This window comes from Loxodonta africana, chromosome 24 (assembly GCF_030014295.1).
Source record: "Loxodonta africana isolate mLoxAfr1 chromosome 24, mLoxAfr1.hap2, whole genome shotgun sequence".
Taxonomy (NCBI): Eukaryota; Metazoa; Chordata; class Mammalia; order Proboscidea; family Elephantidae; genus Loxodonta; species Loxodonta africana.
In genome coordinates, this window is record NC_087365.1 from 30,167,502 (window position 1) to 30,179,187 (window position 11,686).

At 53.3% G+C, this 11,686-nt stretch overlaps 1 protein-coding gene across 1 annotated transcript; it reads left to right on the plus strand.

The window, feature by feature from the left end:
• The first annotated feature begins 798 nt into the window (after nucleotides 1-798).
• On the plus strand, nucleotides 799-7,310 carry TCF15 (transcription factor 15). The gene is made up of 2 exons (XM_003411628.4): nucleotides 799-1,340; nucleotides 5,967-7,310. The coding sequence occupies exons 1-2, from the start codon at nucleotides 822-824 to the stop codon at nucleotides 6,039-6,041; spliced, it is 594 nt and encodes a 197-aa protein (XP_003411676.1). The 5' UTR covers nucleotides 799-821; the 3' UTR covers nucleotides 6,042-7,310.
• Nucleotides 7,311-11,686: the final 4,376 nt, after the last annotated feature.

An 11,686-nucleotide genomic window follows, 5' to 3' on the forward strand; every position in this document is an offset into this window, starting at 1 on the left:
TTTGTTCACTTCTGCATCCTCAGACCTAAAACCAGGCCTGGCATAGCAGAAAGTTAACAAATATTTGTTAAATGAATGAATGGTGTTACTGCCTTTTTTTTTTTTTTTTTTAAGTTTGTCGGCTAAGAGGTAACATCCTGCAATCCGTATTTGGGAACAGTATAGCTTTTCTCCAAGAGTTCTCCGTGGATACCACCACCTGCTTGTACAAAATGCAGATTCCTGGGCCCCTTCTAGATCTGCTGAGTAGGGGTGGGGGGGAAGATCCGGGCATTCGTAAAGCCAAAAGCGCCTCTTCCCCGTTTCTTACGTACGTGTAAACTGCCGGACCCACAGGATTATAATTTGAGGGTAGTAACACCCGAGCTGGTTTCTCTGCGACCCACTTTCCGAATGAGGAAACTGAGGCCCAGAGAGGGCAAGGGACTTGCGGTTTCCCAGCAGGTCTAGATGAGAACTGGGAGTCCGGATGCCCGATCCACAGCAAGCGGGGCACACTCCACCCCACGCACCCTGCTCCCAGGCATTTGTCCCGTGCGTCCAGCTAAGATAGGGAGCCTTCGGGGCGGGCCACCAGCTCCCGGGGCCGCTTTCAACCTGGAAGCAGGAGGCGGCGGGCGCATCGCCATTGGCCCGGAGGCGGCGGGCGCCTCCTCATTGGCCATGGTGGCGCCCCCCGCCCCCCGAGCAGGACTGCTTCACGATTGGCCCCTCCCTCGGCTATAAGGCGGCGGCCGGCGGGGCGGTGGGAGCGCGCGGGAGCGCACGGTAGGGCGCGGCGGATACGGGGACACTGCGCTGGAGGGACACGGCGGGCGCCCATGGCGTTCGCGTTGCTGCGCCCTGTCGGCGCGCACGTGCTGTACCCGGACGTGCGGCTGCTGAGCGAGGACGAGGAGAACCGCAGCGAGAGTGACGGATCCGACCAGTCGTTCGGCTGCTGCGAGGGCCTGGAGGCGGCGCGGCGCGGCCCGGGCCCCGGGGGCGGGCGGCGGGCTGGCGGCGGCGCGGGCCCCGTGGTGGTGGTGCGGCAGCGGCAGGCGGCCAATGCGCGGGAGCGGGACCGCACGCAGAGCGTGAACACGGCCTTCACGGCGCTGCGCACCCTCATCCCCACCGAGCCAGTGGACCGCAAGCTGTCCAAGATCGAGACGCTGCGCCTGGCGTCCAGCTACATCGCGCACCTGGCCAATGTGCTGCTGCTGGGCGACGCGGCCGACGACGGACAGCCGTGTTTCCGTGCCGCCGGTAGCGCCAAGAGCACGGTCTCCTCCGCCGCCGACGGCAGCCGCCAGCCGCGCTCCATCTGCACCTTCTGCCTCAGCAACCAGCGCAAGGGGGTGAGTGCGCGGCACCCCTGAACGGCTGGCGCAGGGTCGGAGGCTGGTGGTGGACAGGGTCTCTGTGGGGATGGCAAAAGGGAGCAGGGACCCCCCCGTGAAGCGAAGGGGAAGCGGCGTGGAGTTAGTGGAGGTACAGCTCCCCGGGCCCCCGTCTTGGTGTGGGACAGGACCACTGGCTTAGCGTCCCCAAAACCCAAGGGGTGCAGGGAAGGACAGAGCGCTGGATTAGTGAATGGAGGTTGCTCATTGAAGGACACTGTCCAGCTGAAGGTGTGCTGGGACGTCCCCCTTCTGGGGTGAGGGCCTAGGGATATAATACCAAAAGCCATCCTTTATTGGGCTCTTAAAATATGCTTGGTAATCTCCTCGTACTTTCTTTTACCTTTGGAAGAACTTTGCCAGGCAGGAAGTTCTGCCCATTTTATGGCTGTTGAGGCTCTAGAGTCAGAATCCCACACCCACATTTACTCAGCTTGGAAGCCCGGCACAGGCTCTTGCTTGACTGGGGTGGTGTTGCCCTGAGCTACCCCTACCTTGAATTGATTGCCTCTATCCTAAGACCTATCCTAAGACCTAACCCAAGGGCAGGCAACTGAGAGGAAAAGGTGACATAAACCCCCAACCAAGAGCCCGAGCTCACCAGCTGATGAGCAGTAGAAGAAGGGGGTCACCTGAGGATATCCAGCCCCGAAAGGGATAGAGTGTTGAGGGGCACCGTTGGGTTTCTGAGCAGACCTGGAGTTAAGCTTCTGCCAGGTGCCCTAGGTAAGCATGGAAGTCAGGCTGGCAGAGGGTAGATGGGGCTGGGTAGCAGCATACGCATAATCTGAGGAAACCGAGGCTGAGAGAGACCTGACTGGCCCACAGCCTTTCACCTACCTAGTGAAAGGGCATGGGGGGTTGGAGGGAGGCCTGCTGACTCCCCAGTCTTTTGGTTCTCATGGCTGACCTAGGTCCCCTCTCCACCATGTCCTGTGGTGACCTCTGTGTCCTGCCCTCAGACCACCCCCTACCGGCTCATCAGACTCCCCAGCCTGGCCTCTCACCCCTGTGGCTGCCTAGTTTCCATATATCAGTTTTCACAGACTCAGACTTGTACCCTCTCTCAGAGTGCTGCTGCTCACAGCCGTGGGCCCCAGTCAGTGCCCAGCCTGGGGTGTGAAGAGCTAACTGGGCCCACAGCCAAACACCCTGGCTGCCTTTCACCCATTCGTTCAGGTCACTGAGAATACACCTAGAGAAGCAGATTGTAGGTGCCCACCCACCACAGTCAGGAACTCACAGCACCCTGGCAGGACTTGGGCAGGGAGACGAAGACAAAGATGCTGTGGTGTGATGGGCAAGGGAGGGGAGGAGGGGCGCAACCGGACTGTCAAGCCCAGAGGAAGCCCCCCGACTTGAGGTGAGAGCTGACCGGGCCTCTGTGCTCAATTCCTCAAGGATACTTGCGAAGGGAGGTAGGCAGAAGGGTAGGGAAAGGTCTTCTAGGAGTGGAGCACAGCAAGAGCTGGGTCAAGCCTGACCTAGACAGAGAAGGAGATGGGAAGAAGTTGAAGATGGTGGGAGCACAGAGAGAGAGGCAGAGACTGGCCAGCGAGGACAGCCACAGCAGTCTCTGAGCTCTGATCACCTCCACTGGGCATGCTTCACACATTGTTATTATTAAAATTCCCCCAACACAAGGGAAGGAACAGTTGCGGTTATCTCCACCTGCTTAGAGTCCTTGGCCGTGGTCCACAGACACACAGCCACAGATGGAGTCAGGATTCGAACTCAGGCCTGCCTGAGTGGGAAGTGGAAAAGATTGATGTGGGAGGGCCTGGAGGAGAAAGTGTGTCTGCCACATGCCCACGCCCACAGCAAGTAGGCTGGGGGGCTTCTCTGCAGGCCCTGGGCTGTCCCACAGCTAACAGGGTCTTGCCTGTGCCTGGCTGCCCCCCTGGGATCTGTCTGTGGGACTAAGAATCCGTCCAAATTTGGCTGCAGAAGCCATGAGCTCAACCCCACAGGCTCCTCTGGGAGTAGGCTAATGGGGCAATCCTGGCCAGCTCTGGCCCCTTGAAGGCTCAACTGGAAGAAAACCGGCTGTCTTCAGGAGCCCTGAGTGGGCATTGAGCTTTGGGGGCCATAGGGCTCCAAGTGCCCAGACCCTATCCCCTCACCATGAGCTACCCACCTCCCTCCCATTCTGGCTGGTCTGGAGTTGGGGTCGCCATAGAAACCGTTCCCTGTAGCATCTTCTGGTTTAAGTAAACCAAAAGAAAAAAACAGCCCATTGCTGTCAAATTGATTCCAACTCATAGCAACCCTATAGGATAGAGTAGAACTGCCCCACAGGGTTTCCAAGGAGCGACTGGTGGATTTGAACTGCTGACCTTTTGGTTAGCAGCTGAACGCTTAACCACTGTGCCACCAGGGCTCCTCCAGTTTAAGTAGCGGTTAGATATGGCACCCTGTGGTAGAACTACCCACCAAACACCCAGTGCCGTTGAACTAGCAAGCAGGAAAAGGAAAGGGGGTTCTTGTTTCTACCTGTTTCCTCTTTATCTCCTGGAGGTGGAGGTTGGATACGATCATGTTGTGAAGTCGTCCCCCGTTGGTGTCCCGACCTCAGAGTGCAGAGGTGGTACAGAAGGATGGGAGGGCGAGGAGGCCCCGTTACCAGATGACGTTGATAATAATGTGAACATTCGTTGAACGTCCCTGGCACTGCACCAAGGGTTCTAGCTGTGTTAACTTGTGTCATCCTCGTAATAACTCCACTTTACAGGTGGGGGACGGAGGCTTGGTGAGGTGACGTCACTGCCCGAGGGCCAACAGGTAGTCCATGACAGCAGAGATTCAAGCCCGGGTTGGTCCAACTCCAGAGCCCAATTCCTAACCTCTGTGCTTCCCAGAGACCCTTGGCCCTGAGTCCCTAAGGGACAAAGGAACTGGGGCCTGGACAGGACCTCTTCTGCGTGCCCTTGGCAGTTTTACCTCTTTCACAACTGCAGTCACATTTAGCAGGTAAAATCATTTTGCCTCCATTTCATAAATGAAGAAACTGAAGTTCAGGGAGAGAAGCGGTCCCAGTGTTTTCAGGGAACCCAGGTCTCCAGATGACCTGCAGACTTGGAGTGGGGGTGACTCTGTCTGTCCCTGAGGACTTAGAGTGAAGGGGTGAGAGGCTGGTGTTCTGCTCCCCCACCTCAAAAGTACACCCCCTCCCACCCCCATCCGCCTTGCTCAGCCCCTTCTGCAAGAATTTGTCTGAGAAGCCCAAGCTCCAGGCTCTGCTGGGAGCGTGTCCTCAGCCCTCAAAATAGCCCTGCCTGTGAATGAACATGCTGTCCCAGGGTGGGAGAGCCTCAAGGGAGGCTGGGCTCACATCTGGATGGATCTGCCCCAACCTGGGCCCTGGAGTGGAGGGGGGCAGAGGGCAGGGTAAGGAACTCCCAGATGGTCAGCTTTTTCACTAGATGGGCTGAGAAAGATGCCTGTTCCATCATTTCCTAGCCAGGCTCTGAGGGAAGTGGGGAGGCTTAACAGTGGGACAGAGACACCGTCGTGGTCCGGAAACAGGACAGATTGTTGGACGACATAGATTTCCAGCCCAGCTCTTTTACCAACTGGCAAGGTGCCCCTGGGCCCCTCGCTTAGCTGTCCAAAGCCTCTCTACAGGAGATGGCCTAGCTTCTGGAGCCTCTCTGGTTTATTATAAGAATGAAACCCCCGTGTCAGACCTCAGAATATATCTGAGCAGGCTGGTAGAGAGTGCTCCCTGGAGAGGTTTAGGGCTGGTGGCTTTAGGGGCTGCTGTCATTAGCTCGTCTTCCAGTGGGTACCACTCAGTCAAGCATTGATTGGCACCTGCTGCATGCCAGGCCCTGGACTCGGGCTGGGGCCACAGAGTGAAGAACTCCTTTTTCCTGCCACCCCACAAGCTTCCAGCCTGATGAGGGACAAAGGAGAGACCCCACCTTCCCTTTCTGAGTTTATCCCCTTGGAGTGTCCTCAGAAAGGCGGGAAGTGCTAGGCAAAGACAGGAATAGAGATACCTGTTGAGGGAGACGAGAACGGAGGAAGTATACCTATCAGGATGAACACCCTGGGTGAAGGCAAGGAGGCCAGAATCACAGACTGCCTTTGAAGGTGGGTGTATGGTCAGGCAGTGGGAACTCCTGCCCTTTAACGTAAAATGTTACGCCTTAAAATGTATTGAAATAAATTTTTTTTTTAAGAAGGGCAGTAAATCACATAGGGAAGAAATAAAAAAGGTATAAAAGTATATAAAGTAAAAAAGCTTCCCTCCCACCCTGCCTCTCAGCCATTGAATTCCCCTCTTCTGAGGAAACCCGTTAGCAATTTCCTGTGTACCCTTCTCCCTAGAAGCCTCAGCTCACAGAAGCAGTCACTCAGTTCCGCACCTTGCTTTTGTCCTTCAACGATGTTATCTCGGCAGTCATTCCCTAACAGTCCAGAAACAGTTTCCTCTGCTCTCTGCTGCAGAAGACTTTAGGATGTGCTTAAACGGTGATTTATTTATCAAGTCCCCTATTGCTGGACACAGAGTTTAGTTCTGGCGTTCCCTGTGACCTGATCAAACCTCCCAACACAACACCTCTTTCTCCCCTCCCGCAGGGTGGCCGTCGTGACATGGGAGGCAGCTGCTTGAAGGTGAGGGGCATGGCCCCCCTTCGAGTGCCTCGGAGATGAGCCAGGGCCCCTGCAGCATTTGCTCCAAGCAAGACCCCAGAGAAGGAGGCCAGAAGCCAGCACTGGCTGGACAGGGGGGAAGACCCCTGGAGCCGAACCCACCCCTCTTTTGTGTAGGGATCAGGGGACAATGGCCTGGGCCCTTAACCCTCTGGGCAGGTCTCTGGGACATCCTGATCCTGCCCTGGAGAGCTGTGAGGACCCGTCCAGTGGAGCCCGGCCCCAGCTGATCAGAGACAAGGCAGAATTTTGGGAAAAACAAAGACTATTGGTAAAGGAGGCTGTGTGCATGGCTGTGCGTGTGTGTGTGCATATGTGTATGTGTGAGAGAGAGAGTTGGTGGGTTTAAAATAAAAGATATTTTTAAATAAAAGATGGTCCCAACTGAGGAAGGGAGGGACCTGGGGACCTCGGGGGTCACAAGTGGTTCCTCTCCTGAACCTCAGAAGAGGCACAGTGTCTCAGGTGCTGCTCTGCGCCCTAAAGAGGGTGGGGCTGGGAGAGGTGGCGGCGCTCCCTATCTCTGGAGGTAGAGACAGTCAAACTTTGCTCACAATTCCTCACTTATCAAATGTTCTCAAACAACTGCTGGGTGTCTGATGTAGTGGCTAAAAGAATTGTAATTTTATTTATTTTTGAATAAGGAATATATTCATTCACATGGTTTAAAATGCAAAAGGTACAAGAGCATAAAGGGTGAAAAACCACTGTCCCAGCCCTGTCCTCCAGCCTCCTGGCTCTCCTTGCAGGCCACCTCAGTCCCCTGTGAATGATCGAGCAAAGATGGAGATGTGCACACCCGGTAGCCGATTTTACACACTTTCTGCTCTTTGTTTTTTTTTTAACCCCTTAGGGTAGCTTGACTCTGTACCCGGATCAGTACATAAAGGCTATCCTCACTTCTTTAGTGGCAGCTCCACCTTTTGAATGCACCACACCTGACCCATCCCCTGTAATGGGCATTTAGGTTGTTCCCAGTCTTTTGCTCGCACACGAAGGATGCAGCCGTTTTCCACACGCGCAAGTCAGTTTGTGCCGAAAGGATGTTCTTGGTGGCCTGCTGAGCACCTACTGTGTGCTCCATATATGTGCTGCGTCATTGGCTGTGAACGCCCAGCCTGCAGGGTGGTATTCTTCCTCCCGTTTCAGCTGAGATGGTTTGCAGGACTCAAGCGCCTAAAGGCATGTGGCTGGCACGTGGCAGGGGCAATGGTTGACCTGAAGTCTCTCCACCTTCAAAGCCCAAAGCAAGCTCCTTCCTCTGCCCCAGGGGTGCCAAGACGGAGTCCCAGCCCTGATTATTCTGCCAGCAGCCTTGGGAGATCGGGGGGGGGGGGGGGAGGCCAGTGTTTCTGCCATTTTACAGATTCAGCCAGGATCGTGATGGGACCGCTAGTCAGTGGAGCTGGGCGTTCTTGGCTCTTTCTGGCTGGGGCCGTGTCCCTGTAAAGCCTGGACCTGAGAAGCTCGGAAGGGAAGGAAGGCAGGGAGAGGGGCCACAAAGCCTTCCTCTGCTCTCCAGGGTGTGTTCCTATGCCTACTTAAAAACGTATTTATTTCACACTTCTATTTAGTATTAACTGAGTGAAGTCTGACTCCAGAGCCCAGGCAGAGTCCCCTGCTCTGCCACCCCACCGCATTTGAGCCTCGGACGGAGCCTGAGCTGGGGCTGCCCGTTTTGCAGACCAGTGGATTACCAAGCACCCTCTGTAAGCCAGGCAGTGGGCCGGACACCGATAGGGTGAACGGGAGCCTACCCTGTCTGCCTCAGACACAGAAACCAACAGGGGAATCGCCTGAATTGCCAGTGCAAGTTGAAGTGGGCGAGGAAGCCACCCGGCTCAGCCCCTTTGGTATGAGAAGAGAAGGAAGGAAGGCCCCCCAGGGGCCAGGGTCCCGCCCGGGAGAGCATTCCAAGGGCCCTCTACCTCACTTCCCCTGTGTTCCAGGACACTGGCCTTGCCTATCCTGTGTCCCAGCGCAGCAGCGGTTGCCTGTTCGGGAGCTAATTAGGAAAGCATATTGCACTCCCAGGGCCTGCCCTGTCCAGGTACGACCTGCCCCTGGCAAAGGCACAGGAAAAGAACTGTGGCCTCGTCAATGGCAGGAAGCCTGGGTGTGGGGGCAAAGCAGATGCTTGGGTGTTCTAAGCTGGAAGCCCACTTCTGCCACCATATTTGCTGGGTAACCCCTGAGAAGATGCTTGACACGTCTGGGCCTCCCTGGCCCAATCTCTTTCCAGCAAGTGCTGCTGGGACAGAATGATAATTATTTGTTTTGTTTTTGCGAAATCATTTTAATAGACTGTTGCTACACCAGGCAAATAATTCAAGTTAATTCAGATAAATAATTCAAGAAACAAAGAGTATGCAGTGTCAAGTGTGTTCTTCCTACCCCTTTTCAAAGGCAATCACTATTAGCCATTTCCTGTATGTCGTTCCAGAAATCCTTTATTCTGATTCCTATTTCCGAAAAAATATTCACAGGCTTCTCAGCTTGTATTTTCATTGTAAAAAATTCAAACTTCGCAGAAATACCACCCATCCCAAAGACAACCACAAGGTAACCCAGGAGTCCTGCAGAGTTCTTGTTAAACACACACTTGCACATATGTTTCCCCCCGTCCCAGAAACAATCATTTACAGCACACTAATTTAAAACTTTTCATTGGAGTAAAATATACAGTAAGAAAAGTGTACACGTTGTAAGTGTACCAAAAAAAAAAAAAAAACCCGCGCCATCGAATCCATCCTGACTCATAGCGATCGCATAGGACCAGAGTAGAAATGCCCTATAGGGTTTCCAAGGAGAGGCTGGTGGATTCGAACTGCCGACCTTCTGGTTAGCAGCTGCACCATCAGGGCTCCTGTAAGTGTGCAGCTCAGTGAATTTACAAACAGCATGCTTGTGTCCCCAGCGTGAAGATCAAGAAATGCAACACTAGCAGGAGCCCCTCATCTCCACCTTCTCATACTGGTTTTTGCAATTATATCTCTTTTGAAATGGATAATATTCTTACACAGAGCTCACAATTCAAAGGACACAAAACTGATAATTCTCCTTCCCTCCCAGACACTAATATCCAGATCTTGGAGGCAATTACCATTACCAGGGACTTACAGATTCTTGCAGGGATAGCCTGCATATACAAGCAAATTACATACATATTGTTTTTCCCCCCAAGTGCGGAAGCATTTTGTTCTGTACTTGGAATTTTTTTTTTTTTTTTTTTTGGCCTTAACTATACATCTTGAAGACCCTCCAGGGTAGAAGGAGTTGCCTCATGCTTTTTCATGGCTGCATAGTGCTCCATTCAGCATACTTTGTAGCTTGCTGTCTTCCTTGAGCCTTGGTTCTGGGTAATGAACAGTTAATGTCCAGGAGACCTCATGAGCTACAAGGTCAGCTGAACACACATGACTTGGGAGAGGCACAGCTGTGGACCAGTACCTCTGGGGGCCATTTCCCTAATCCACCCCCAACACACACACACTTTCCTCCTTCAGTATGAGCCAGCCCAGCCAGGCTTCTCCAGGCTCTCCAAGGGAGGACCGACTTGGGGCCAGAGGAGTAAAGGAGCCCAGGAAGAAGAAACCAGGGCTGAGGGGGCAGAACGACCAACCCTGGTCCTGCCACAAAAACCAGATGCCACTGAGTCAATTTCGACTCGTGGCGACCCCATGTGTGTCAGAGCAGAACCATGCTCTAGGGTTTTCAATAGCTAATTTTTTGGAAGTAGATCACCAGGACTTTTTTTCTGAGGTGCCTCTGGGTAGACTGTTTCACCATCCAGGGAGGGGAGGCTGAATTCCGGGCTGCACTCTCTTCCCAAGCCCTCTTAGACACAGGCGGCATCAGCAGGAGAATGACCTTAGTTTGTCATTTCATCCTGAGGGGACCAAGTCATGAGAGAACAAGCTAGGAACCCAGCTCTCACGCCTCTCCACACAGGGCTTGATTCTAATTCCACAATTCCAAATGCAAAGGCCTCAGGAGTCACCAATGGCAATGAGAAAATTGCAGCCCAGAGAGGGACAACAATGAGCCAAGGTTGCACAGCATTTCTGAGAAAGAAGGACCCTGCCAGGGCTCCAGTCCAGGGTTACCCTGCCAGATTAAGTTTCCCTCATTGGCTCAGGCCACTTCTATGTTATGAGCCTCCTATTAGACTCAAAAATAAAAACAGAGCTCTGAAAACTGTGGCGTATTAGGCAGTTAACTCTTAACCACCCACACACAGTCAAAAGCACAATGCATTATCGTGAGAACAGGAAATCATTAGAGGATTTACAAAAATATCCATTCATGGGACATATGTGTAAAGTCGAGTGTCTTCCTTCAACCCCATCTGTGTCTCTCAGCTACTGTGTGTGTTATTTCATGTGAGGTGATATCAGAAGTCGAGAACTGGGCAACCAAATGTAATACATGACCCTGGACTGGATCCCATACCGAAGGGGAGAGATGTATGGAAGACATTACTGAGACAATTGACAAAATTGGAATATGAACAATAGATGAAAGTATTGTACCGAGGTTACATTTTCTGAATTTAATAATCAGCACTGTGGTTTTGTAATACAATATCCTTGTGCTTTGAAAATACTTCCCGAAGTATTAAAAAGTACCCATTGCTGTCAAGTTGATTCCACCTCATAGCGACCCTAAAGGACAGAGTAGAACTGCCTCATAGAGTTTCCAAGGAGCAGCTGGTGGATTTGAACTGCTGACCTTTTGGTTGGCCATCGTAGCTCTTAACCACTACGCCACCAGGGCTACCAAAGAATAGAAGAGCATAATGTAGGTAACATACTTTCAAATGGTTAATACTAATACCACAACACGTGCGAGAAAGGGAAAGATAAAGCAAATGGGACAAACTGTTAGAAACCGGTGAATCCAGGTAAAGGGTATATAGGAGTTTGCTGCACTATTCCTTGCCACTTTCTGTACATTTGTACGTAACTGTAAAATGAAAAGTTAAAAAGAAGTCAGGATCCTGGCCTGGATGATAGAAGGCCTGCCACATGGTCTCCAGGCCCCTCTGACCCACCCTGGCTTCAGCTGGCCCAACAAAGGGTGGAAAACACACTTGTGGACCCAGGAGTCCCTGGCTACGACTCTCAGGCCCCTGTGCCCCTCGGGAGGCTAAGGTGGTCCCAGCCCCCAAGCCTCCTGCCACCGTGATTTATGTCCCTGTGAGTCTCAGCAGCTGTGAGCCCGGGTCCCACCGGGCGACCGGCTGGGGCGGGGCGGGGCGGGGGGGGCGGCCAGCATTTGCTTCTCAGCGTGTCTAATCCAGACCAGACCTGCAGACCCCACGGGCCTGGGATCGGGCTCCCAGGGGGCCCAGGTCAGAGGGCAGGCCAGCGGGGCCTGGAAACCAGGGAGGTGCTCAGGGTGGATGGGTTGGAAGGCAGAAGACCTGAGCCTGGTCTGGTTTGGCCACTCTTCCTGTGTGACCCAGGGTGGGTGTCTGCCCCTTCTGGGCCTTGGTTTTCTTTATCTTAACCTGTACCTGGTGGACCCGTAAGGGCTTTGAAAATTGGAACAGACTGGCCTCATGGGAAGAAAATAAAATTTAGAAGTTAGTTTTCTCTGAATGCCCAGATCTTTCAGGCTTGGAGAAACGTCCGATTTTTTTG

Excerpts from the sequence above, each read along its gene's own strand:
- TCF15 (XM_003411628.4), top strand. The coding sequence starts at position 822 with ATGGCGTTCGCGTTGCTGCGCCCTGTCGGCGCGCACGTGCTGTACCCG. Across the intron at positions 1,341-5,966 it reads TCAGCAACCAGCGCAAGGGG|GGTGGCCGTCGTGACATGGG; the intron begins GTGAGTGCGCGG and ends CCCCTCCCGCAG.